This window comes from Microtus ochrogaster, chromosome 10 (assembly GCF_000317375.1).
Source record: "Microtus ochrogaster isolate Prairie Vole_2 chromosome 10, MicOch1.0, whole genome shotgun sequence".
Taxonomy (NCBI): domain Eukaryota; kingdom Metazoa; phylum Chordata; class Mammalia; order Rodentia; family Cricetidae; genus Microtus; species Microtus ochrogaster.
Window position 1 is genome coordinate 85267981 of NC_022016.1, and position 27190 is coordinate 85295170.

At 46.0% G+C, this 27190-nt stretch overlaps 1 protein-coding gene across 6 annotated transcripts in view; it reads left to right on the forward strand.

Moving 5' to 3' along the window:
- Vps13d (vacuolar protein sorting 13 homolog D) overlaps positions 1-27190 on the forward strand; it is a 227774-nt gene that overhangs the window by 41355 nt on the left and 159229 nt on the right. For 5 of the 6 annotated variants that reach the window (XM_026782068.1, XM_026782066.1, XM_013348600.2 and 2 more), the window contains 11 exons: positions 429-2642; positions 3864-4015; positions 7012-8040; positions 9944-10034; positions 11625-11751; positions 13451-13631; positions 14840-15019; positions 18870-19092; positions 21957-22167; positions 25387-25558; positions 25763-25875. In XM_026782068.1, coding sequence (XP_026637869.1) covers positions 429-2642; positions 3864-4015; positions 7012-8040; positions 9944-10034; positions 11625-11751; positions 13451-13631; positions 14840-15019; positions 18870-19092; positions 21957-22167; positions 25387-25558; positions 25763-25875 — 4693 coding nt within the window. The remainder of the gene's footprint in view (positions 1-428; positions 2643-3863; positions 4016-7011; positions 8041-9943; positions 10035-11624; positions 11752-13450; positions 13632-14839; positions 15020-18869; positions 19093-21956; positions 22168-25386; positions 25559-25762; positions 25876-27190) is intronic. The other variant, XM_026782067.1, reaches the window with a different exon arrangement.

Consider the following 27190-nt stretch of genomic DNA (forward strand, 5'->3'; position numbering starts at 1 on the left):
CTGCAGGCCAGAAGAGGGCACCAGACCTCATTACAGATGGTTGTGAGCCACCATGTGGTTGCTGGGAATTGAACTCAGGACCTTTGAAAGAGCAGGCAATGCTCTCAACCACTTGAGCCATCTCTCCAGCCCGACTGAGATTCTTTTTAAAAATTTATTTTTTAATGTGTGTTTGTATGAGTTTATATGCACTGCATGTATGTATGAGCCTGAAGAGGCCGTAAGAGGACACCTGATTCCCTGGAACTAGAGTTACAGGTGGTTGTGAATTGCCGTGTGGATGCTGGGTACCCAACCTGGATCTTCTGCAAGAGCAGAAAGTGCTTCTAAGTTCTGAGCTGTCTTTCTAGCCCTCCTAATTGTAAGAAGGGAAGAAGGGAGGGAGGAAATAGACATTTTACTTACTGTCTTTTTATTTTTAATTATAGAAGACTCTAGGAGGAAAAGTGGGGATGGGTCAGCCTCTGAAGAGAATCAGTTCAGTGACGATGAATATAAGACCCCTCTTGCCACACCTCCCAGCACCCCACCTCCAGAGACCAGCAGCAGCAGTGGGGAGAAAGTGCCACCGTTTTCTGGAGTGGAATTCAGCGAGGAACAGCTTCAGGCTCATCTGATGAGCTCACAAATGTATGAAAGGTACTCTTTGACGTTCATGGACCTCCAGGTTATGGTGGGGCGCGTGAGAGACAACTGGAAGCGTGTGCAGGACATTGATGTGGGGCCAACACACGTGGTTGAGAAGTTCAATGTTCACCTACAGTTAGAACGCCGACTGATCTACACGTCAGACCCTAAGTACCCTGGGGCTGTGCTCTCAGGCAATTTACCAGACTTAAAAATCCACATCAATGAAGACAAGATATCTGCTCTAAAGAACTGCTTTGCTCTCCTCACCACGCCTGAAATGAAGCCCACTGATACCCAGATCAGAGAGAAGATTTTCCCCCAGGAAGGCCCACGAGGAAGCCTGCAGGATTCAGTAATGAACCTGACCCAGAGCATTGTGATGCTAGAGCAGCACACACGGGAGGTGCTGGTGGAGTCACAGCTCCTCTTAGCGGAATTCAAGGTGAACTGCATGCAGCTTGGTGTGGAGAGCAGTGGGCGCTACATCTCTGTGCTCAAGGTGTTCGGCACCAATGCTCATTTTGTGAAGAGGCCCTATGATGCTGAAGTCTCCTTGACTGTTCACGGGTTGCTCCTGGTGGACACCATGCAGACTTATGGTGCTGATTTTGACCTTTTGATGGCTTCCCACAAGAACCTGAGTTTTGATATTCCCACAGGAAGCCTCCGGGATAGCAGGGCCCAGTCTCCTGTCTCTGGACCTAATGTGGCCTTCCTAACTGATGTGGCTACCCTGAACAACCAATCGGCCACTAGTGTTTCCCTGGAGAAAATATTCACCAAAGAACAAGAGTCCCTCATTAAACTGGAGTATCAGTTTGTGAGTTCAGAGTGCCCGTCCATGAACTTGGACAGCACACTGCAGGTGATTTCCCTTCAGGTGAATAACTTGGACATCATCTTAAACCCAGAGACAATTGTGGAGCTCATTGGTTTTCTTCAAAAGTCCTTCCCCAAGGAAAAGGATGACATGAGCCCTCAGCCTCTGATGACTGACCTAGAAAGAAGTTTTAGAGAACAGGGCACGATTCAGTCGACTTATGAGCAGAACACCGAGGTCGCTGTGGAGATCCACAGACTCAACCTTCTGCTGCTTCGGACAGTGGGGCTGGCCGACGGGGAGAGACAGGGCAGGAAAATTGCAACGGCCAGTATTGGCGGCACAAAAGTGAACGTGTCGATGGGCAGCTCGTTTGACATGAGTGGTTCCCTTGGTTGCTTGCAGCTCATGGATCTGACACAAGACAACGTGAAGAACCAGTATGTCGTCAGCATTGGGAATTCCATAGGCTATGAGAACATTGTCAGCGACATTGGCTATTTTGAAAGCGTGTTTGTCAGAATGGAAGATGCAGCTCTGAGCGAAGCGTTGAGCTTCACGTTTGTAGAGAAGTCCAAACAGGAGTGCTTCCTCAACCTGAAGATGGCGTCCTTACATTATAACCACTCCGCCAAATTCTTGAAGGAGTTGACATTGTCCATGGACGAGCTGGAGGAGAATTTTCGCAGTATGTTGAAAAGTGCAGCTACCAAAGTCACCACCGTGTTAGCCACCAAGACTGCTGAGTACAGTGAGATGGTGTCACTCTTCGAAACCCCGAAGAAGACCCGGGAGCCCTTTGACTTGGAGGAGAACGAAATCTATGGGTTTGGCCTTCCTTCCCCTCGATCGGACACTGTGAAGCTCATCTTGAACATAAACATTGAGTCTCCAGTTGTTTCTATCCCGCGGAGGCCTGGGAGTCCTGAGCTGCTGGTGGGACACTTGGGACAGATATTTATCCAGAATTTTGTGGCAGGAGATGATGAGTCCAGAAGCGACCGCCTGCAGGTGGAAATCAAAGACATTAAGCTCTATTCTTTGAATTGCACTCAGCTGGCGGCCAGAGACAGTGCTGGACCGGAAGTCAGTCGGACGTTTTGCCCGCCCTCTGGGTCTGCCAGTGCCAACAGTCAGGAGGAGACTCACTTCACACGACATGATTTCTTTGAATCTCTGCATCGAGGCCAAGGTGAGAAGCAGAGCCGAGTTTTGAGTGTGTAGTGTAAAGGTTCTAAAGCCAGCTGCTGTGTGTGTGTCCTGAAAACAGCACAGCCCCTTTGAGGGTTATCTCTGGGTAAGGTGTGGAAAGTCATAGGCTGTTTTAACAGCTTCAGGGAGGCCTGGCGTGGCTTTACTGTCTCTGGACAAAGTAAGAGTGTTGCCCTTTGTTGTTGGCTGAATGCGTTTTCCAGAGGTGCTTCAGTGGATGGATGTAGTGTGACCTCATTTCATACACTCTTTCTATTCTTTTGTCCTAAGGTGTTCATTTCTCTTAGTTAAATATTGCAGCCTTGGGTAGCACAAGAGATGAATGTAAACGGAAGGGAAACTTGCTCTCTGGGTGTTATGATCTTCCATTGCTCTACTGTCTTCTAACAGGACCCGTGCAGGCTTCAAACAGTGATGTTTTTATGTTTGTATTCTTGGAGCAGACAGTTAGACCCAAGCAGTCCAGCTCCAGAATCAGGGAAGTTGAAGAAACTAATGCTTTTGAAAATGCCTGTGGTTCTCAGAAGGTCCTTCACTGATGCATTTGGATTTTGGAGAGCCAGCCTCTGGACTTGAGTGTGCTAGGTGTGCACTTGGTCACTCCTGCATTTTCATGCTTACCGTACAGTTTTCTCTGGAATAAGGTGTTCAGTTAGAGTTATGTCTTAAGGCCTCTTGAGAAGGCTGTTGTCTGTCTGTGAAAGCTAAGGAAGGAGGCAGTCTGGTTTGGAAAATTGGCTTTTGTGGCTAAGAGAAATGTAAGATAGTCTGTGGCCTTTGAGCTGTTTTGCCAGCTTTGCTATTTCATATTTTGAAGCTGTCAAGCAGAAAATGTCATGAAAATACCTTTTCCCCTCGTGTAAACTTGTCTTGTGGTTCTGCTTGTTGTGAGTCTTTTTCTTTGTTGTTATTGTTTGTTTTTTTGTTTTTTGAGACAGGGTTTCTTTGTGTAGCTTTGGTGCCTGTCCTGGAACTCACTCTATAGAACAGGCTGCCCTCGAATTCTGCCTCCCAAGTGCTGGGATTAAAGGTGTGTGCCACCACCATCTGGCATGTTGTGAGTTTTGGTCTCAGTTATAGACTCAGACCAACCCAGCATCAGAGAATCCCTGGGCTTCATTTTATATACAGGACACTTGATTATCAATAACAAACCAGGTATTAGTGTTCATGGTCTGTCATTGTTGTTCCCTTCTGCCAGCCTTTCATATCCTGAACAACACCACCATCCAGTTTAAACTGGAGAAGATCCCTATCGAGAGAGAGTCTGAGCTGACTTTTTCCCTCAGTCCAGATGACCTGGGGACATCCAGCATCATGAAGATTGAAGGAAAATTCGTCAACCCAGTTCAGGTAAATAAACACAGGATTGATTTTCAGGTCAGGGCAGTTGAGATTCAGTCAGGTGGTGTTCCTTGTCTGAGATGTGGGAGGCCTGATGGATTTTAGCTTTTGGAACTTTGTGTATTTAGGACATTTCCAAACCTTTCTGGTCAAGCATCTCTGGTCTCTAATTTGGCGTCTGAAATGCTCTTAGGTTGGTAACCTTTTGAATGTTGGATTAGTTATCGGAAAGCGTCAGATATCTGGGGTATTTTGGATTTCAGATTAGGGACATTTAGTTGGTGTTTAAGTTTTATGCATGTGACTGGTGTGTGCATGTGTGTGTGTAGTGTACTGTGTATGTGTCTAGTGTCCAGGTAGGCCAGATGAGGGGGCCTGATTCTGTGGAACTAGAGTTATGGATGATTGTGAGCTACTATGTGGTTGTGGTGAATTGAAACCAAGTCCTCTGCAAGAGCAGCAAATGCTTTTAATTGCTAAGCCATCTCTTTAGCCCATCTGTATTTATTTTATATTTATATTGTATATAGTACTCAGATTATAATGGTATGTATTTATGTATATTAAGCATTGGAAGGAATATATATGTTATTCTAATAGACACGGAAGAGCTCTGTAGCCCAGGCTGACTCTGAAATTATAATCCTCCTGACTCAGCCTCCTGAGTGCCAGGATTGCTCATCAACATGGTATCCTTTTGTCATCTCATTTTGTTCCTGGGCAGTGGCTTTCTTCCTGTGTCACAGAGGAAGAAAGTGGATCTCTAATCCTATGCCCAAAAGCCAGTTGCTTCTTCCCAGGAGAAAGCCGTTCTCACCCCACTTTGTACGCACTTAGACTAACCTGTAGAACAGTGTTATCTGAGCCATTGACAGAATTGGGCCAGATAGCGTGCGTTTGTGTGAGCTGTGCATGTACCCATTCTCCTTCATAAGTGACATTTTATTTTCCTTTCTGACTTCACAGTACTAGAGGAAAGAGTAAGCTTAGGAAACACCTCAGAATCTTAGGGCAGTTGACCATCTGTCAAGACCCTCTGTCAGTGTAGCTGGTGATGAGTTGTCTTTCAGTGGCTCAGAAGTAACTCAGGACCATGCATTTCTATCTCTGTTGGAATATGTGGCTCCTAGGTTTGGGTATTTGGGTGAGAAACCTTCCCCAGTTCTCTCTCTAAATTAAATTTTTTATTCTACATGTATGGATGTTTTATGTGCATGTATGTCTGTGAACCACATGTGTGCCTAGTGCCCACAGAGGCCAGAAGAGGTCATCAACTCCCTTGGGACTGAAGTTACAGATCGTCGAGAGTATGGTGCTGGGAATTGATTGAACTTGGGTCCTTTGTAAGAGTATCTGTTGTGTGATGTTTTACTCTTTTTGGGCTCTTTAGTCTTTTGACTTTGGGGGACTGGGCATCCCCCAGCTCTCAAATAAATCACACAGGGAGGCTTATTCTTAGTTATGAATGGCCGGCCATAGCTTGGCTTGTTTATAGCCAGCTTTTTTTTTTTTTTTAAACTTAAATGATTCCATCTACCTTTTGCTCTTCCCCCCCGCCCCCGGCTTTTTCCTTATGTCTGTATATCTCACGTTCAGTCTTAACTTGGCTGGCTGGTGGCTTGCCTGATGTCCTCCTTCTCCCTCTTTCTTTCATTGCTCCTCCTCTTCCTCTTTTCTCCTTCTATTTATACTCTCTGCCTGCCAGCCCCACCTATCCTTGCTCCTGCCTTACTGTTGACCATTCTTCTCTTTAGACCTTCAGGTGTTTTAGACAGGCAAAGAATACAGCTTCACAGAGGAAAACAAATGCAGCCTAAACAAAAGCAGCACACCTTAAAATAGTATTCTACAGCATTGGCTGTTGTTTGTGTCTTTCTGAACGTGTTTCTGCCATGAACTACACAGGCTTCTCTGGATTCTGGGTCTTTTCTTGGCTCTGCTTCTCTTTTGCCTAGACTGTCACAGATGCTGTCATGCACCTCCGGTTACATTATATCTGTCACACAATGTCTGCATTTGACGAGGGTGTGTAGGTGGAAAGAGCCTGATCTCTTCACTTGTAAAATTCCCTGTCAGTCGTTTCTGTTGCTTCATTCCACTAATGAACTCTGTGGGGATGAAGATTAAATTAGGGGTTATAGAACGGTCACTTTCCAAGTCTGTCAAAATTTCTCTATCTATGAGTTGGAATCCCTCTGTTAATTGCCCTTAATTAGTAAAAAAAGATGTACTTGAAAATATTTTTAAATAAGAAATTCTAACTAAAAGAGAGTAAGAAGCTGGGGGTGCAGCTCAGTGACAGTGTTTGCCTATCGTGCACAGGGCTCTGGGTCCCGTCCCAGCTCCAACAACGAACACCCAGAAAAACATAACTGCGGGAGAGCATCATGGTTTGAACAGTACCCACAGTACTGCCTGTCCCGCTGACTCTGCGCAGTAGTGTACAACCTCACATTCAGTCCTGTGCTGTGCCCACATAGACTCTTGGAAGTCTCCTCCTTGCTTTCTGCAGTTATCAGTGTGGTTAGAAAGAGTAGCTTTGCCTTCTCAAGCATACAAGGAACACTCACATGTTGATGTGCATAGATTATTCTGCAAGGGACTAGGGAGAGCCTCATGCGTAGAAGTGGGCGGAAAGAAGAAAGGATGAAAAAGAAATGATGGGCCTTGATGCCAGCTCACAGAGAGCCTCTTGGTAAACAGAAACACCAACTGGGAGTTCAGGGTCTGTGTGATAAGAATAGTGTTGGGGACTGGAGAGGTGGCTCAGTGCCTAGGGCCAATCTCTGCTCTCCAGAAGACCTGGGTTAGGTTCCCAGCCTCTATGTTGGGCAGCTGCCATCTGCCTGTAACTTCACTGTGGGGTGGTATATGTGTGTGTGTGGGGTCTGACTCTTATAACCTCCATGAGCACCTGCACTCCTGTATAGCCCCCCATACACAGAATTACAAATCCATTTAAAAAAATGATTCTGGAGTAACTGGGTTGTTCCCTTTGAATGCAGGTGGTGTTAGCCAAGCACGTGTATGAGCAGGTTTTACAGACGCTGGACAACCTTGTGTACAGTGAAGATCTGAATAAGTTCGCAACCAGTACCCCATCCTCCCCCTGCCCTGCCTCCCCCTTGCCCCCTCTCAGTTCCTGCGGAGAACCTTGTGTGGCGAGGAAGGACAACGGATTATTCAGCCACTCCAGCTTCTCTAGCACCTCCCAGAAGTCCTTGTCTGTGAAGGAAGCCAAAGCCTTCACTCAGATTCAGGCCAACTTCTGTATATCAGAGCTGCAGGTTCAGCTGAGTGGGGACCTGACTTTGGGGGCCCAAGGATTGGTGAGCTTGAAGTTTCAGGATTTTGAGGTGGAGTTCAGTAAAGACCATCCACAGACCTTATCCATTCAGATTGCCCTGCGTTCGCTCCTCATGGAAGACTTACTGGAGAAGAATCCAGACTCCAAGTATAAGAGCCTGATGGTGTCTCGAGGGGCTCCCAAGCCATCTAGCTTATCCCAGAAGGAGTATCTCTCCCAGTCCTGCCCTTTGGTGTCCACTGTGGAGTATCCCGACATGCCTCGGTCTCTCCCTTCCCACATGGAGGAAGCTCCTAATGTCTTTCAGCTGTATCAAAGACCCATCTCCACATCGCGGAAAAAGCAAAAGGAAGTTCAGGAGAACAGCTACCCCCTGACCCCACCTCCTTCTCCCACAGTGGACGAGCCCAAGCTTGCTGGAAAGAATAAATTTGACGATTCCTTGGTCCACATCAATATATTCTTGGTGGATAAAAAACACCCAGAATTCTCTTCTGGTTACAATCGCATTAACCGCAGCGTCGATGTTGACTTTAACTGCTTGGATGTGCTGATCACCCTGCAAACCTGGGTGGTGATTCTGGACTTTTTTGGGATTGGCTCCACTGCAGACAACCATGCCATGAAGGTACCACCCGAGGGCCCTCTACAGAATGTGAAGTCGGAGTCCAGCACTTCCATGGAGTCTGAGCTCCAGGAGCCCGTGAACTCCAAGCTGGATCTCAAGGTATCGTTACACTCTGAAGATGAGTTTGAATCATATCTAAATGTGAGCATTTCCATTTGTCCTGGCCAAGAGCTATGTAGTCTCTGACTGTCTGCTGAGAAATACAGACATTAGTGACATCATTGTCTTGGAAAGGGCTTTGTTGTAAAGTTCATCTGGAGGCAGAGAACATATGTAGTTTAAGCATCTTGTCTTCCCCCCAGCTATGTGATTCCAGGGAATCCTTTTGTTTTTCTTTTGTTTTCTCACTGCCCGTCCGACATGAGGGCTGTGTGCACCATTAGCTATGACTCTGTGCACGGTCGCAAGCTTCTTCCATGCAACTTCTGTGCATGGCTTCCTTGTTAGTTCCCTACCCTCTCACAGCATCACTGACTGTCATTGGGCTCACCGTAGCGAGCCACAGAGTGCAGTGTGCAAAGTTAGATGGCCTGTGGGAGTCCTGGCCCTTGTACTGTAACCTATAGCTGTGGCCTGGGAAATGAGGGACCCTCTTCCCCACAGGCTTTTTCATCAGCAAACTGGGTGTTGTGTTACAGTGCCCATATAGAGGGTGGTCCCAAGCCTTAATGTGCGACGCTCCACATGGTATATGGCACATAGCAAGTATCCAGTGAATGGTTGCTGTCACAGTTTTCATTATGATATGGATTGCCATGCTTGAAACTTAATCTTGATATTAATATTGTAAATATTAAAAAACCCATAGGGGTAGCATTTAAGACTAGATTTAAGGCAGTCTGCTGTGTGATGGAACAGTAGGCAGGTATGCCAAGTTGACTGCGAAGGGCAATACAGGCATACTGTAAGTTCTGGCACCTGTGCAGTAGCAGCTGGTCACTTCTGTATGCCTGGGGAGAAAGGTCTTTATCTGCACGTCTTGGTGCATGGGGTCTTGCATGCACTACTGGGAGCAACCAGGAAGGGAACTCTATTTCCCCATGTTGGTGTTCTCTTGCTTCTCTAACTCACAGCAGGCTTCACTCCTCTAGAAGGGGACACCTGGGAGGAGAGATGGGGGCATGAGTAGGGTGGGGAGCTGTTCTGTCTCCTACTTAGTTGGCTGAAAAGCCAGCTCTGTCTCTTGCTCAGCAGGTGGTGAACACACTACTTGGCTGCACTCTGAGGCTCAGGGGCATTGGGCCTAGCAAGGTGACTGGAAGTGGCAGTGTTCAGCCATTCTATGGCTGCATTTGATATGCTATAAATGTGGCTCTGCCTCAGGAATCCTTCCCCACTCTGGTAAGATGTGGTGCACTCCTGGAGGCTTTGTTTACACTGCTGCTCTAGGAGCACAGGACTGTATTTATTTTTTTAAAGATTTATTTATTATGTATATAACATTCTGTCTGCATGACAGAAGAGGGCACCAGATCTCATTAGAGATGACTGTGAGCCACCATGTGGTTGCTGGGAACTGGACCCAGGAGCTCTGGAAGAGCAGTCAGTACTGTTAACCTCTGAGCCACCTCTCCAGCCCCACAATGTGTTTTTTGAGACATGGATTTTTGAACATTTTTATTATGATGGATTTGTAATATATCACAATGGAAGAAATGAGTCATGACCTTCAATATTTCCTCCACTAAAATTCATCACATTACACCTGCATTCCCTTTTCACTGGAGTCTTTTAAAGCAGATTCCAGGGCCTGGAGATTGTCCAGCGGGTGGAGGTGTCTGCTGTTAGGCTTGATGATTCACATGGTAGCAGGAGAGGTCTGACCCCTGGAAGTTGTCCTTGGACCTCCTTGTGTATACATGCATGCTTACACACACACACACACACACACACACACTATTTACCTTCACCTTTCTGAGCCTGTCCCCATTCTCACCCATTCTGTCCTGCTGTTTCTTGTTCCCTCATTGACTTGCTTTTTGTTTTGTACCTTGTGTCCTAGGTTCATTCGCTTTCTCTTGTGCTGAGCAAGGCCACCAGTGAGCTGGCTAAAGCAAATGTGTCCAAATTAGTAGCACATGTGGAAATGATTGGTAAGTGGGGCAAAACCAAACACCCACGATCTTGGTAAGTATTCCAACACTCAGCACGAAACTAGTTGTCCTCACACACCAATAAGGTGTACAGCAGTGGCTTGATGGTGGGTATTGGTATGGCTGTCATTTTTGGTGGTGGTCCCAATCCTGGCTTTGGGATCAGCATTGTCTGGATGGCTTATTACAAAGGCAGGTAATGGTACAACTTTCTCCCTGTTCCTCTCCCATCTCATCCCAAGGGCCCCTAGCATCTCTCTGTGTAGTGTGCCCAGATAAATTTTTTTGTTGTTTAAATTGGGATAGTTTTGAGAGTGAAATGGGGAGAAATTAATAATTAGATCTGGAAGACAGTCAGGTCAAGAGGCTGTCTGTGGAAAAATGGGACAAGCTCATTTTGTTGGTGCTGAGTAGGGGCACTGCCAAGAGAAGGTGTGGTTTCTGCAGCAGGGGATGGTAGCAAAGCTGGCCTCTTTCTGGTGGGCTTTTGCAGTTGGAATTCTTACTAGAATACTATGTTCTAAGTGATAGGGTTTATAAAGCATGAGCTCAAACACTGCCCTTCATGAAGGAATGTGTAATGCAGTAGTGAAGACCAAGATGCTGACACTGTTATGAAGTCAAGAATATCACCTGGAGAAGAAATTAACTGATACAGAGGTCTTGTGCCTGGCGTTATTTTAGAAAAGCATCCTACAAGAGTGGTCTTTATTAGGGAGAATCATGGCAATTTTGTTAGTAGACATTAAGAATCAAAAAATAAATAGATGCCTTTGAATCCCTGGGGAGCTGACCTGGCCTGCCAGAGGTGTATGTATACCTTGGTGGTCATGGTGACAGCTATGTAAAGTTATGATTGGTTTTGTCCTGTAGAAATAGCAGTTCAGTAACTGCCCTGGAACTTCCATGAGAACAGGCTTCAACTCCTAGGGATCCACCTGCCTCTGCCTTCTTAGTACTGGGATTGCAGGAGTACACCAGCCCCTGCACCCTTCCTGGCATTATTGGACGGACCATTTTATGCTCATGTTCCAGTACACGTGCCCTAGCACCCTCTCCATCCTCTCACCCCGGGCTGTGCCCCTGGCAGCAGACTCACTTCCAATCTGTGTCAGCACCGTCGTCCCCACGCACAGCTGATTTTTTTCTTTTGCCAAGTCACTGCAAGCTGACACAGGCACTTCCTCCCTTGTTGTTTTATTCCTGTTATGAATAGACCTTGTGATGGTCTTCTCACTTGTAACCAGTGCTCTGGTCTATCTGCAGCTGCCAGCGTATTGTCTTTAAGTTGGAAATGCATTAGTTTGATTTCTTTCCCGTGGTAGATGTGCCTCTTAGTATGCGGTGTTGCTGGCTTGTGTAGATGTTGTCGTTTAGACTTGTTCAACTCCTTTAGACTTTGACATTGACACCCTTAGAAATAGCACATCAAAGGCTTTTCTGGGGTCTTGGCATCTGGAAATTTACCTCTGACATTTAGTTTGATTAAAAAGTGGAAGTCTGAGGCAGGTGCACGTCTGTTTTAATTGAGATGCATTAAACACTTTTAGAATTTGTCCATAATTCTGTGTTCTAATTTTAACACTATAGAGGGAGACCTGGCCTTGCAGGGAAGCATTGGGAGCCTATCCCTGAGTGACCTCACGCCACACGGAGACTTCTACAGAGAGCGCTTCACCACAAGTGGAGAAGAGGCGCTCATCTTCCAGACTTTCAAGTAAAGCACGCATGTCATGTCTTCTCTCTGGCTGTGTCAGGTCACCTGCTGTAGAACATCCACATTCTCCAGCTCTGTCGCCATCACTGCTGGTTGGAGTCCCTTTTAAACGCTGTTCTACATTTTATATGTGTTTATTCTCTGTGTCTCCCACAGTGTGTGTATGGAGGTCAGAGGACAGCCTGCAGAGCTGCTGCTCTCCTCCCACCATCTGGGGCTCAAACCCTGCTCACCAAGCTGGTGACAACTCAGTGTTTGAAATTCTTATTGACTAAACAGTGAAAAAAATTTTACTTTCTTAAGTAAAATTAAAAAGATCTAGTTTGTGAGGAGTCCTGATTTATGTTGAATTTTATTGAAGAAGATTTACATTGGAGATAATTTAGTGTCATGAGCATATGGGATAGGATTAAAATAATCCCAGTTATCAGAAGAACACGGTTCTGTCAGTTCCTACCAACTTGTTATGTGACCTGAAGCAAGTCACTTAATCTCTGTTCCACCTTTCCTCTGTCCGTAATGGGAGGCCTAAGTTGAACAATCTCTAGGCTTCCATAGAGCACCGAGCATTCTTGCCTGATTTCAGCCTGAGAGCCCTGCTCACACTGAGTTATGTGAGTGTGCTCTTTTTGCTCATAAGTGTGACTTAACTGAATTCCTGTTGGATTTTGGAAGGTGGCTTTTGGCCTATCTGCTTCCTTTAAAGCATGGTTTTCCCGGATGAGATTTCCAGCTTCTTGAGAGGTATTAGAAAGCGCGGTTGTACAGTCCCGCCCTTCGGTATTATGCACAGTCAAGGCTTCTGTTCAGCCTTCTCCCAACTTTTAGTGTGCTGAGAAAAATGGTCCCCCCAAACCATCTGTGGGCTTGGGATGTAGCTTACTGGAAGAGTGCTTGCTAGTTTGTGCAAAGCTCTGGGTTCAGTCTCTAGTGAACCCCCGAAGTTCACTCTCCCCTTGTTTGAGAACTTCTCATTGTGAGGTTGCCACACTGCTGAGAATTTGACGTATTGTGATTTGCTTATTTTATACACACCAATGGCATGGTTCTACAACAAAGGAGATGATTAATGCTATCCCTTAATTCTTTGCTTGATAGAAAGGTGCTTTCCTTGGTAAATACGAATTCTTCCCCCGCTGACTGTGTCCTGTGTAATCATTTCTTTCTTGGCATCACAGTCCATTAGATTCCTAGTGACTGTAAAAGTCCTCTGTTCATCTTTGAATCTACACACGACATGACGGTGTCTACATTTCACTGACGTAAAAAGGCAATTTCTCTGTTTTTTAGAAATCCCCTTTCCCCTGAAGCACTAGTTCTGCTGCTTCCATTTCTCTGTGGCTTTTAAATTACTCCCCAAACCCATGTTGTCACAGTCTGTGCCAGGAGCAGCTGCAGTCCCTTACAGCAGGGACCGGAGGGGCTGTGCAAGGGCAGCACTGAGGTGGCACTGGTGTTTTCTGGAGGTGTAGTGAGTTTTGTGCTCAGCAGTGTCCCCTGTTTGTAGCCTTGGGCGTCATGCACCACACTTTTATTTAATGTCCTTATTAAATTATTGACAGGCTTGTTTTAAGGGTTTTCCATTTTAGTAGCTAAAGCTAAAGATTGGAGGGGAATCATCCCTTAAGTCAACTTTAGTTTTCTTCTAATACTCAAATCTTGCAGATGTCTTAGTCCTATTTTTTTTTCTAATTTCCAGATATGGGCAGCCAGACCCGCTGCTCCAGAGAGAGCATGACATCCGTGTGAGCCTCCAGATGGCCTCTGTGCAGTATGTGCACACACAGCGCTTCCAGGCAGAGGTGGTGGCCTTCATCCAGCACTTCACTCAGCTGCAGGATGTCCTAGGGCGCCAGCGAGCTGCTGTTGAGGGTCAGACGGTGGGTAGCCAAGTGGCCTTTTCATGTTGACTGATCCATAGAACTTTAAAAAAATTGTTTTCTTTTATTGGAAATACATTTTTTTTCATAGAATGTTTTTTTGATTATGGTTCTCCTCTCCCAGCTCTTCTCACTTTCTCTCTTGTTCCTCCCATCTTGATCTATACCCTTTCTGTCTACAGTTAAAAAAAACAAACAGGCATCTAAAGAATAACAGTGTGGGGTGTGTGCATGTGTGTGTATACATGTGCTTGCTTATGCAGGCACAAAGAGGCATCAGAGGTTGACATCAGGAATCTTATACAATCGTTTTTGACCTTTACATGTGTGCTGTGGAATGCATGCTTCCACCCAACACATGGGTGCATGTGTACACACACAGAAATATTAAAAAGTCCTTTTATGGGTGTAGCTCAGTGATACACTAGGTTTAATCCCTAGAATGGCCTCTCTCCAAGCCCTTTTGTACTGCAAGGTTGTATTTTTCTCTTAAAAGTAGCACAGAGGGGCTGGAGAGCTGGCTCAGTAGTTAAGAGCTCTGGCTACTCTTGCAGAGGACCTAGGTTTGGTTTCCAGCACCTACATGGTGGCTATTAACTGTCTGTAACTCCAGTTCCAAGGGATTTGATAGCCTCTTCTACCTTCCTACATACCAGGCACTCATGTAGTACACATGTACATTCAGGCACACACCTACCTATGTGCCTTAAATAAATTGCTAGGTATGGTGTTACACACGTTTCTTGTTACTCCCTGCACTTGAGAGGCAGAGGCAGGTGGATCTCTTGATTTTGAGGCCATCCTGGTCTATAGTATTGAAAAACAAACAAACACCAAACTAATCAAACAAATTTAAAAGCGGTTCAGGCCTGGAGAGATGACGTAGTTGGTGAGATAAGAGTCCTTGTTACATCACACACATCTCATAATCCGTTTTCTTCATTATCATTGTAAAACTATTTTCCCATTTCTCTTATGGTTTATTCTCTAATCTGTAGGTCATTTAGGAGTATGAAATTAATTTCCAAATATTTGGGGACTTTCCATTATTATTTTGTTTCTTATTCTGATTTACTCTAGTGGCCACAAATAAACTATTATATTCTTTAATTGCTATATAAGTTTATGAAAGTTTTTCATCCCCATGGATGTCTGATTATAAAATTGGGGAATTAACTGAGCCTATGGGCACTTTCCTTGCTTACCAGGTGAGGGACCAGGCTCAGCGATGCTCGAGAGTTCTTTTGGATATTGAGGCTGGTGCCCCTGTGCTTCTCATCCCAGAAAGTTCCAGATCAAATAATCTGATAGTAGCAAATTTGGGCAAATTGAAAGTCAAGAACAAGTTTCTCTTCGCTGGCTTTCCTGGAACCTTTTTGCAGGATAAGGTGAGCCCTCAGCATTTGTAGCTCTTTAGTTTAGCTTGAATTTGGATGTGAACTGAAAAATCCCCAGTCCATGGCTCAGAGGCTGCTGTTACCTTCGAGGCCCATGGCTGGAAGATTTCTTTAACATCTTATTGACATCTCAACTAACCTTTCAACTGCAGTAGTTTAAGTGTAACCCTCATTAAGTGCAATGAACTTGTTTCAGCCAACAACCCTGAGGGTCCAGTCTTCTATTGGTTACAGTGCACTCTACAAATATAAAAGCATCTGGGGTGGGGTGGAATTGCCACCAAGCCTGACTGTCTGAGTTCAGTCCCTGGAGCCCATAGGGGAAGAAGAGAACTGACCTCCAAAAGTTGTTTGCTGTTGCCCACATGTACCCATACTCACACATAGATCATGCACCTACAGAGTAATAGTAAATTAAAGAAGAAAGACATTCCTTTCTAGATGGGCAGTTTTCCTGATTTGGTCCCGTTTTTACCTGAAGACTCTTAAAACTATCGTAGTGGTAAAATGTTAGATGGTGTCCTGCTGCAGATGGAAATGACCTGGACATTGTTGCCTGTCGTGTTTGAGGTCCTCTGCTGAACCTTGCCAGCTAACAGCCAGTTAGCCCCAAAGCTAAGCGGGCCTTGGAGACACTTTGGTCCCCTCACTGGTGTCTGCATTCCCGGATCCTGAGTGACATGTCTAAATAGCAGATGCCCTGCTCAGTATACTCTTACCACTCCTTGCTGGTCTTCAGGCCCTATTCTCTCTGCTTATTTGGTACAAACTCATCTTGAGTGTGCGGGAAAAACACTGACTGGAATCCCCGCCAGCTGTGCCTGTTTGTCGTCCAGCAGCTACTAATGTAGGAAGGAGATATGCCTCAAGGAGATGAGTGTAAGGTTTGATTGTTAGCTCATCAGAACAGCCGAAACAGCAGTAGGTAGCTGACGCTTGTTGGACACCCACAGTATGTCATTTGGTGCTAACTCCTCTGCATATAAAACGAAACCCTGTTTCTTCATAGCACTCCTGACACCAGCTGTGTGTGGGCTTCCCTACCCCTCTATTTTCTGCCTTTGTAGAAACCTGCTGGGAGTCAGGTCAGTCATGGTGCAGCTGCCTGAAGTTAGCCAGCTTGGGCCCACTGTGGACACCAACCACAGGTTTAGGTGACTTCTGATATGCTTCTGACTAACCAGTAGGACTCCCACAATCTCTCCTCAGGTCCAGTAAGTTGCTGTAACAGCTCATAGAGCTTGGGAGAAGCACATTTGCTGGCTCCTTTACAGGGGTCGGGGGTTGAGGGGGGGAAGGCATGGCTGAAGAGTGAGATGCATAGGTGTGTAGGGCATGGGTGTTGTAGGGTGAGGAGCACAGGGACTTCCCTCGCATGCATTGGAGCATGCCCTTCTCTTGTGTATGTCTCTAGTGACCTGGTAATGGTGCGCCCAGTGTGCATGCTCTGTTGATGAGCCGGCTCTTTATCTCTAGTCCTCTCCCTCCCTGGAGGTCCAGGAGTCACATAGTGGGTGTGCTCTTTGGAATGCGTCTTCCATATATCTTTATTTGAGGTCACACTAAGTGGTTGAGGCAGGGGGTCACCTATAGTCAGAGATCTAGTTCAGTCACATTGTTTTGTTTCTCTCCCTTTCCAGAAAAAGGAATGGGCTCATTGTCTGCATCAGATGTGTCTGTGTCTGAGCTAACAAGTGTGCTCTAAAGTTAGCCAAACTATTAAAAGATGTTTTTTTTACAAAAAGATTCCTATTTTTGTTCAGCCAAATAACAGCACAAGTTATAGCATTTTAATGATGAAACTTGCCTCCCTTTGTTTTTGAGGATTTTATATTAGGTGACTGCACCTACAAAGATTACCTTTTCTTTAAGGCACAATGTAGATGCTTCTCTCTCCCTCATTCTCCCCCCTTTCATCTCTTGGTTATTTTGAAAACAAAACAAAAAACCCAACCTTATGGCATTCAGCAGTCAGTTCACATTCATGTACTTAAAATAGAACCAAATAAAACCAATCAAAACCCCTAAATGCTGTTGCTTTAGAATGCCTCACTGCTGGAGAGGCTTGCTTCATTACTTTGTGTGTGGTTGCTTTGGGAAATTACTTCTTGTCTGAGTAGAGGAGCTTTTCTTAGGACTGTATCAAGAGTCTTTTTAGCCCTGGCTACTGCTTCCTGTATGACCTTACTTTATATCCAGAAATCCTAGGGAAGCTGCTGTGTTACCCACTCGTGGTTGTTGAGTGGAATTCCATAAGGCTGTGTGGAGTGTGTCACTTGTGCGGATCTCTGTGATCTGGTGCACTTAGCCATGCAGGTCGCCTCTCCTCATATAAGCCCAGTGTTGACTGACGGTCTCTGTGTTGATCCTTTCCACTTTGCGTTTACTCTTGCCTCTTGATATTCTTGCTCATGTGAAGTGAGTCTAATGCGCAGTCCAGCGGCCCAAAAGCAGCAAATACTCCTGACATGGAGCCTGTAGATCGCCTGAGCACGTGTGCCCTCAGCTTTTATGACTTCCAAATGTGGAGACACTTTCCTATAAAAACCCCATATGATAGAAGACATGTTTGGATTTTTGGCGTATTCTTGCCTTTTCTTTTTCTCAACCATAGCTTGTGCTTAAACCATAATTTCTAAGGCAGAGTTGCTCAAAAGCCTGATCTTCTGAAGCCGTTGATTAATTGAAGCTAAGGACAGAGAGGATGTGGAGGGAAGTGAAGTGGAAGACAACAAATGCTGCCTGCATTGAGGCCAGCAGAGCACTGGGGCTGTTTTCATGTGGAGACATTTATAGGGTAGCATCTACCTAACAATCTTTCTTGAAAAATGCAGGAAGTTTGTGTTACCGTTAGTTGTAATTACTGCCCAAGAAGTGGAGAGATCACAGGGTTTTCACCTTTTAGTCCAAACAAAGCTGAGGAGTCAGCCTTGTAGTGGTAAGCAGCAGAGAACCATTGCTTTGCATACCACCAGCATGCATGTCCCATGATCACAAGCCACACACAGACAGGGCTCTGAGGGGTCCTCAGGACCCGGAGAAGTTGAAGCACCGATAATAGGCTCACTCTGTGGAATCAACTAAAAGCTCTCAGCAAGAAAAGAGTCCTGTCTTTCCACAGAATCCTAGGGTTGGTTTTCCTCCGTGTGAGCAGGAAGCTGACATGGGTAGCTAGCCTCCTGTTTGCCTTCTATTTCATTTCTGTGGTTACTTAGATAGCAAATATAGTACATGCGGGGAGACCAGAATGCATAAACTTCTTCCTGGGGTAATTCTGTTGCACTCATATTGCCCTCAGATACTTTTTGTTTATATCCCAGGCTGGCTTCAAACTTGCTGTGTAGCCAAGGATAGCCTTGAATTGTTTCCACTGCTACCTGGGTTTACAGGTGTGTGACAGCACATCCAGTTTATGGGTGCTGGGCATCCGGCTAGGGAAGCATTTCCATACCTAGGTGCCTCTGCAGTCCCCTAGGCATATTATTTTTTTTAAATTACAGTAAGCTTCTCTCTTCCCTCAAAGCAGTAAATCTATTGTATGGTTGAGAAATTTTTTTGGTTAAATTTGACTGAAATTGGTATTTGTTCTTGAGCCAAAAGACAGTGTCTTCTTGCCATGCTGCTGTAGCTCTCAACAGGAATGTAATCTTTGGTAACATTTTTGAAGAGGAGTGTATGAGGTGGTAAGTGTCACGGCCACCGCTTTCTTGTCCCTGGAGTCTGAGGGCAGTGGGTCTCCTGCAGTCTTTGAGAACTTAGGGACTAGGATGCGGTTTCTGAGCCTGGGAAGGTCCTGCTACCCCCTCATCTCTGCCTTCTAATTTCCTTTCATTCCTCCTAGGAATCTGTGCCTTCAGCTTCTCCAACAGGCACACCCAAACGCAGCGTGAAGAAGATGACAAGCGCAGAGGATCCCAAGGGGCCCCACGGACAGGGGCTGTTCATGACGCCTCCTGCAGGAGTGGGCCTTGGCAGCCTGAAGAGTGAGTTTGTACCCAGTGCCTCCATCAAGCAGCGAGGGCAGCAGGCCATGCCACCTCTTAACCAAAGTTCCAGTAGCCCAGGTAAGAGAAGACGAAAGAGCTGCGCAGTGCAGGTAGGGCTGTCCTGAAGCCCTTCTAGGAGCTCTGTGGACCGTGTTGACATGGCAGAGGCTGACATGATGCGTTGATGTGATGAAGACTGACATCTGTGGCGTGACCAAGCAGGCCTCATGCTGCTTTTGAGGCATTAATGTCTTATGTGTGTTTAGTCTCAGATAACTTCTATTTATTTTTTTTTGGTTTTTCGAGACAGGGTTTCTCCGTAGCTTTTGGTTCCTGTCCTGGAACTAGCTCTTGTAGACCAGACTGGTCTCGAACTCACAGAGATCCGCCTGCCTCTGCCTCCCAAGTGCTGGGATTAAAGGCATGCGCCACCACCGCCCTCAGATAACTTCTAAAGTAGATTCATTTAGATGGGATAGAGAGGGAGAGGGTTTCAGTTATCTGTGGGACTCTTATATTCCACATGGCTTCCAGCAGATGGTGACAGCCCCCCTAGCCCTGTGTCCTCATAAGCTGTTATCCAGACCCTGTCCTTGCAGGCTGCTGTTTTGTTCCCCAGAATAAGATACTAAGATTGGTGTCAGCCAGGCTGAAGGATGGAAGTGCTGTAAAACGACTCTGTGGTCTGAGTCATCTTGCTATGGGTACTCTTGATTTTGATTTTTTATCTCCTTCCCTCTTTGGGCTTTTCGGTACAAGGCTCTATAAGTAACCTAGGCTAGCCTGACCTCTACATTCTGCCTCTTCCTCTCCAGTGTTGGGGTTGTGACTCTGCCATCTTGTGACTATAAGAATCTGTCACTCTGAACCTGGGCCTAATCTTTGCTCTGGAGTTTTCAGTCTGTTGCTGGTGGATGCCATGTTGGAAAGTGAGGTGCTTCTCTGAGGAACTCAGCTGGGAGGGAGGCATAGCATACGGTGGCTGAGATGAGCCCAGTGAGGCTGCACCGTGGGCAGTGAAGGGTGGCAGCTGAAGGAGGTGCTGATTGCTTTTGCTAGATAGACCTGAGGTCTGGTGGAATCCGTGCAGGACCTCGTAGTCCTAGAGGTGAGACCAAAGAGACTAATGGCTGTGCTGATGAAAGAGATTTCGTTCATGATTATGCCTTTTTGTTTTTCAATGTATCAGTGGACCAGATGCCACTGTGTTTATTTGCATGGACTTATCCTTGCAGCACCCTGCTCAGCGTTTATCTCCCCTTCATGGGAGGGAGGAGTGAAAGGCTTAGAGAGATGAGGTAACCTGGCTTGTCATGTGGCTAGTAGGTGGTAGAGCAGGATGGTGAGTTTTGCAAGGAGACAGTTGACCAGTGTGACTCTGTCTCTGAACTCTGATGAGTGTTGTGACTCACTCTACAAGTGGTTAAGACAGTGACAATTAGACATTCAGCCAGCCTGACATAAGTGGATGCCTATAAGAAGAGATGGAGCTGGGCTAGGGAGATGGCTCAGTCAGGAGAGAGCTCACACACAAGCATGAGGACTGGCATTTCATCCCCAGCACTCATGTTAAACAGTAACAGCAACAGAACTGGGCAAAGTGGCATATGTCCATAATACCAGTTCTGGGAAGGTGGAGGCAGGGGGATCCCTGGGACTTGTTGGTCAGCCAGTCTAGCTGAGTGGGTAAGCTCCAGGTTGTGTGCTCAAACTATTGAGGGAGACAACATAAGACACTGCCCTTTGACTTTCACACACAGGTGAATGTACATGGGCATTGTACAGCTGTATATATGTGAACTTGTATAAATATACACAGAGATTTGGAATGTCTTTCCAGGAATATGCCTGTCCCAATATCATTTCTCCTACCCAGTTGATGGTTTTTACTAATATTCTCTCATCAGTGGTACCTGGCCTTGGATGAAGGCTGTGGTTTTCACACTGTCTCCACGTGGTTCTATGTTCTACAGCTGTTCCTATAGTCTCTCTGAGGCCATGACATTACTGTTCTACACCTCTCTCACAGATTAGCTCTGCTCTCATGGGTTTTATATATTTTTTAGTGCAACCATCTCATCAAGAACTGTTTACCAAGCTCCTACTTAATGCTAGGTGTTAGAATACTCTGTCCCCTGTATAGATACATACAGTTCCTCCTAGAGTGGTACTTATAGGAGAAAGATATTAGGTAAACATGATATTCCTATGTTATAGTGCATGTTATGGGAAAGACAGAAGGAAATTGAAGACCCAACGTAGATCGAGTTATGTAGGTCATGGTACTGATGAGGCTTTCCAAGAAGCAAAGAGTGTGGCCTTTTTGGAGATGCAAAGAACTGGAAACCTGAAGTTTGGAGAGCAAATGGGAGAATGGCTTGTGATGAGGTCAGACAAGTGGGCTGTGGGGCTTATGTAGGGCCTTGCAGTCATTTGCAGGGAGGTTCCAGAGTTTTGGATTAAACATAGCCCCTGAAGTTTCTAAAGGAAGAGAACACTTCAGTCTGCTTCTTTTTTGTCTAGGTATTTTGTGGAAAGAATGTGGAATTATGCAGGTACAATGGAGAATCGTTTGTGGAGGTGTTGTAGGCAAGGGTGAAGGTGGTTTGGGTCTAATCAGTGGTAGCAGAAATGGTTAAACATGGTATGTGTTTGAAAAAAGAATTCTGCTGCTGGGGTGTGAGCAGCTTGGCTGATGTGGAGGGCAGGGCAGGCAGCAGCATGTGTTGGACACAGAGCTGGATACAATGCATGCTGGGCTCTTGAGGCCATGGTTAAGGCCTCATAGTTGATGGCCACGTTTCTGAGTCGTGCAGAGCAGGGCAACTGATTCTGAATTTCAAGGATAGAATGAACGAACTCTGATCCTGTAGTTTGCTGAGGCCCAGCCCTTTCTTGAGTGCTAATTTTGTCCTTGCCTCTTTTTCCTTGGATACTTGCAGAAGACCATGTCTGTCTGCTGGATTGCATTGTCGTGGATCTGCAGGACATGGACATATTTGCTGCAGAGAGACACCCCAGAGAGGGCTCTCAAGCCTCCGACAGCAGTAGTGGGGACCTGATCTTCCCTTCCTATTTTGTGCGCCAGACAGGAGGAAGTCTCTTAACTGAGCCTTGTAGGCTGAAATTGCAGGTGGAGAGGAATTTGGACAAGTGAGTGTTATCTGAATACCTTGTAAGCAGAATCTTGGTAGGTTGGAATCAGTGCTGTAAGGTAAGTGAGGGGCACTTCTTCACCATGCAGAGTGTTAATGGAGTCCTTGCTCTGTGCTGGACACACAGACATGTGTGATGGAAGAGGAACTGCTGCCATCACAGAGCTTATGTTTTGTTGAGGAACATAGGAAGGTGGTTAGATGGCTCCAACTTAGTGTTTGACTCGGGGACTCTTCTGCAGCCTTGCCTTGACAAAGAAGAAAGAGTTGGAATTTAGCATGTGTTTAAATTGTAATAGGGAGGTAGTGAGAGCAGGCAATGAATGTATCTGGAAAAGTTGGGCATTTGGACCTCCCTACTGCTGACTCCCTGGAGTCCATTTATTTTGCATAACTGCCCAGGTGCAGTTTTGCCCCATCTATAAGGGAGCCCATTGAAAAACCCTCCTAAAGACTAAGGGGCCGGTCCTGATTTACTCTGTAGTTAGCCTCATGTGCAGGAAGCTTGTGTCTGCAGTTCAGAGCAATCATTGATTCAGTTCTCACTGGCTTCATAACTGCCTGGAAAACTTGATGATCCTAGACCAACAGAGTCATGCTCAGGCCCAAAGCTTAGGTGTGTATTTAGCAAGGTTGCAGCCTAGGTTATGCTCCTGCTTGCCTGATCCACACTGGAACCCTGATTACAGTTTATGACATCTTTCATTATGGTGCTTTGGTGTGGGAGAAGCAGCATTTTGCATTTTAACTCCAGGGAAAGATAAAAAGTATCTAGATAGCAATCAAAGAGCTCTGCTGAGGCTGTAGATGGCTCAGTGGTTAACAGAGCTTGCTGCTCTTCTAGGGAACCCAAGTTTAGTTCCTATCCTGTATGCCAGGCAGCTCACAACCACCCATAACTCCATCTCTGGGGAATCTGATGCCCTTTTTTGACTTCCATGAACATCTGCACACACATGCACACACACAGATGAAATAAAATAAACAAAACCCCCAAAAGATATTTACAATGGGGACACTTTAAAAAGTAGCCTCATTAAATAGCCCTGTTCTAACCCCCAGGTTTGGGCAATTCACTTCATTTTATGCTCTCACTGGGACCTATTATGCCAGAGCTCCCTGGCTGGTGTCCAGTTATGGTTGGCATGGGCTCTATTTGATGAGCCTGGCTTGGCCAGCCTAAGAGCTTCTTATTTAGGAACTGAACTCTTGGTTTTCTTTGCAAGCAATGTTTTTAAGATGTGCTTTTCTTCTTTGCTTCTCTGAACTTCTCCCCTTCCCTTTGGTGCTGTGTGGGGTGGCAGAGCTCTTTGGCCCAGTGGGGAAACCCACCCTCAGGTGTGCTGTCCACTCCCCACCACGAGCGCATCACATGGCAGCGCTTTTCTGTTGCCCATTTTTGATTGCTTTATTGGTCTTTAAAACAATGTTGTGGAACTAGAGAGATGGCTCAGTGGTTAAGAGTGTGTTCTATTCTTGAAAGGCTCTGAGTTCGGTTCCCAGCACCCATGTCAGGTGGCTTCTCTGAAACTCCAGCTTCAGAGGCTCCCTACCTCTGGCCTCCTTGGATAACTGCACTCAGCACACACCTTACCCCTGACCCCTCATGTATATTAAATAAAACAAAACAAAGCAACTTATTGTATATAGGTTTTCCCTTGCAGACAAGTCAAATTTATTTACTTATTTTTGGCAGTTTTGAGATCAAGGCTAGGGACATAGTACATGCTAGGCGAGCCCCCTACCATTGAGTTATATCCCTAACCCTAGAGCAGGTTTTTTCTTTTTTTAAATATAGCATTGCACATCTTTCTCTTTAAATCACAGCCTTTGAGTTCATATATTCAGACATTGTGTATGGAGGACCCATCATGCCTGTTGCACCCATGGAAGGCAGAGGGAGCTCTCTAGTCCTAGCATGAGGCATCTGCGTCCCAGCAGCCTTGGGCATCTTCAGTCTCACTGCTCCCCCAGGCACTGTCGGGTGTTGTCCTAGTGAGTGTCCTCCATGCTCAGGAGGAAAGACTTGTTTCTTCTTCCGTCTACCATGGGAGCTGGAGCTACAAGCTGGGCATCTGATCTGTGTTACTCCCTCAACTGGAATAGTTAAGCTATTTCTGACTCTTGTGAGATTTTCCTTATTACTAGGCTAATTATGAGACTGAGGCAGGAGGATTGCTATGAGTTAAAGACTTTGGGCCACAGTGTGAAACTGTCTCAGAAACAAACAAGCAAACAAACAAATTCAAAACCAAAACAAAACTTGAGGCTGGAGAGACGGCTCAGCAGTTTTGAGCACTGGTTGCTCAAAAAGGACCTGGGTTCAATTCCCAGCACCCAATGGCAGCTGAAAACCACCTATAACTCCATATCCAGGAGATAGGTGTTAGGAATATTTCCTAACAGAACCTCTCTGCCGGCGCATAGAACTCCAATCAAACCAGATTAGACCGAATCAAAAATGCCCATGTTTAATGAATGCCAGGCTCTCAGCTGGGAGCATGGTAGGGGAAGACAGAGGGAGAGCACATGCAAAACCTGAAACCACAGGTTCCTTTTTCTGGTGAGCCTAAATACCCTGTGGGAGTGGTCCTGACCCTCCCCAGAGAGGGGTCAGTGCTTGGCAGGCTGGGAATTGGAGTCCAAGTGCTTGGCAAGTCCCAGGCAATTTCAGGGGCTGGGGTGACACTTCCAACTCAATATTACAATAAGATCTCCTCTTTTGGCTTCTGTAGGCACTGCACACAATATGTACAGCTTATAGACGTACACATAGGCAAAATAACCACATATATAAAATAAAAACGTTAATTAGTATTTGTATGTATATGTTCATATTTATGTATGCACTTATTTGGCATGCTCAAAGTGGAGCCTAGGGCCATATGTGTGAGACTAGTGCTCTGGTACTGAGCCTGTTTCCCCAGCTCATTTGATCTGAGACTAGTGCTCTGGTACTGAGCCTGTTTCCCCAGCTCATTTGATCTGAGGATTTTCTCCATGTATATTTGGGAGCTAAAAGTCTCTCTGTAGTTAAAGCATGGCAGGCATAGTAACTTGATCATTGGAGATACATGACTTTTTTTTTTGCCATCAGAAGTCAAGATTATAATTGGCTGATAATGTAGGTACCCACATTGTAGCCTTACATTTGGCTGTGCTGTGCCAAGGCAGTTAGTGTCTTATTTCTGAGATTGGCCTCCTTTCTTTCTCATAGAGAAATAAGTCACACTGTGGCAGACATAACTGTCCATGGCAGTCTGTCATCTGTGCACTGCTCCCTGGATTTATATAAATACAAGCTGATCCGAGGCTTACTGGAGAACAACCTGGGGGAGCCCATAGAAGAGTTCATGCGGCCTTACGACCTGCAGGATCCAAGGATACACGTGAGTAGGCAGACTGTGTGCTTCCGTAACTTGTAGTCCCAGCGGACGGTCACCTATGTGGATACTCCTCCAAGAAGGCAGGGAGCAGCAGAGCAGCAGGGGGAGTGGGTGGGTGGGACAGCAGGTGGATTAGATTCCTTACCTCTGGGCTCACCTTCAGGTTGGTGCTGTCACCCGAGGCCTGACTAGCGTTTCCTTCCACAGACTGTGCTGAGCGGAGAGGTGTACACGTGCATGTGCTTCCTCATCGACATGGTGAACGTGAGTCTGGAGCTCAAAGATCCGAAAGGAAAAGAAGGCACTGGCTCCCTAGCCAGGTCAGACTTGGATTAGCTCTGTGGTTTTACTGGCAGTAAGAACGATGTGGGAATGTACCCTTTTCATATTAGCGGAGGACAGAGTGAAACGGTGCTCTGAGGCTGATGAAGTGTGTAAGTGCTCTCTCTCTGTGTGCATGTATGTGTGATCGTGTTTGTACGTGCATGAGAATGAGGGTGTGTGGTGTGTGTGTGCTGCTGCTGATCAGGTCCCATGGAGCTGTGCTGCTGTCCCCCAAGTACTTTATTAGAAGTTTCAGTTTGATTGTTATCGGCCAAGTCAGGTTAGCTTATGTTTAACAGCTGGCCCCAAACACTGGTGACTTACAGCTATGAGGTTTGATTTCTCTCACGCTGGAACACTGTGGGCGACAGGTTGCTCTGCTGTTTTGTCTCTTGAGTGACAGAACATTTACTTTGATTGTTTTTTTGGTTTTGAGGTGGTCTGGTGGAGTCACTTTGAACTCCAGGATCCCAGCCTTAGCCTCCTCGAGTAGCTGGGACATAGGTGTGCCATTGTGCCCATGTGCTGAGCATTTGAGCAGGGCAGATTGAAAACTAAGAGCTCTGGGGTAGCCTTGGGTGGCACTTCAGTGCTCTGGTACACTTGGAGCTGGATCATGGTCTGACCAGCGTGCGGGATTTGGGGGCTCCTTGCCCTGTGTCTATACAGTTTTGACCCAGTTCTGAGCAGTGCGTCACTGGTGACTGCCTTGTGAGTCAGTGCTTTAAAATTGACAGAATACAGGTGGAGAATAGGAACGAGAGCTGTTTTGACAATTGGCAGTACTGGGCTGAGCTGGCTACTTGGAAACCCTCGGAAGCAACATAGCAGCTGCTCTGTTTTTGGGCTCTTGCTGGCCGGGTTGTTGACTTTTGTCACTCGCTTTTTAGAGTAGGTGTGGGAATCTGTGGTGTAGGAGTCTGGAGAGGGATTCTGAAGAGTGCATTGTATTTTTACCCTGAAAGCTCTCCCTTGTCCCCTAAATTGGGCAGCTGATATTCCAGTTTTCCAGATAGATTGCTGTTGTTGATTGTGTGTGTGTGTATATATATAAATAATTATGTATATAAAATATATATATTTTTTGGTTTTTAACTTAATTTTTATTTTACCAGCCCAAGGTTGTATGGGTGGAAAGTTGGTTTGCATTTGAAAATGGGATGTCAGAGCTAGTAATACTCTGCTGAGGCACTTCTGACTTGTCTTTCTGTTCAAAACCTGCATGGCCTGCTCCTGGCTCAGCTGAGGGAGCCATGACATTGTGAACTTGAGTCCCGAACTGTATTTTTAGGGTGTGTGTGTGTGGGGGGG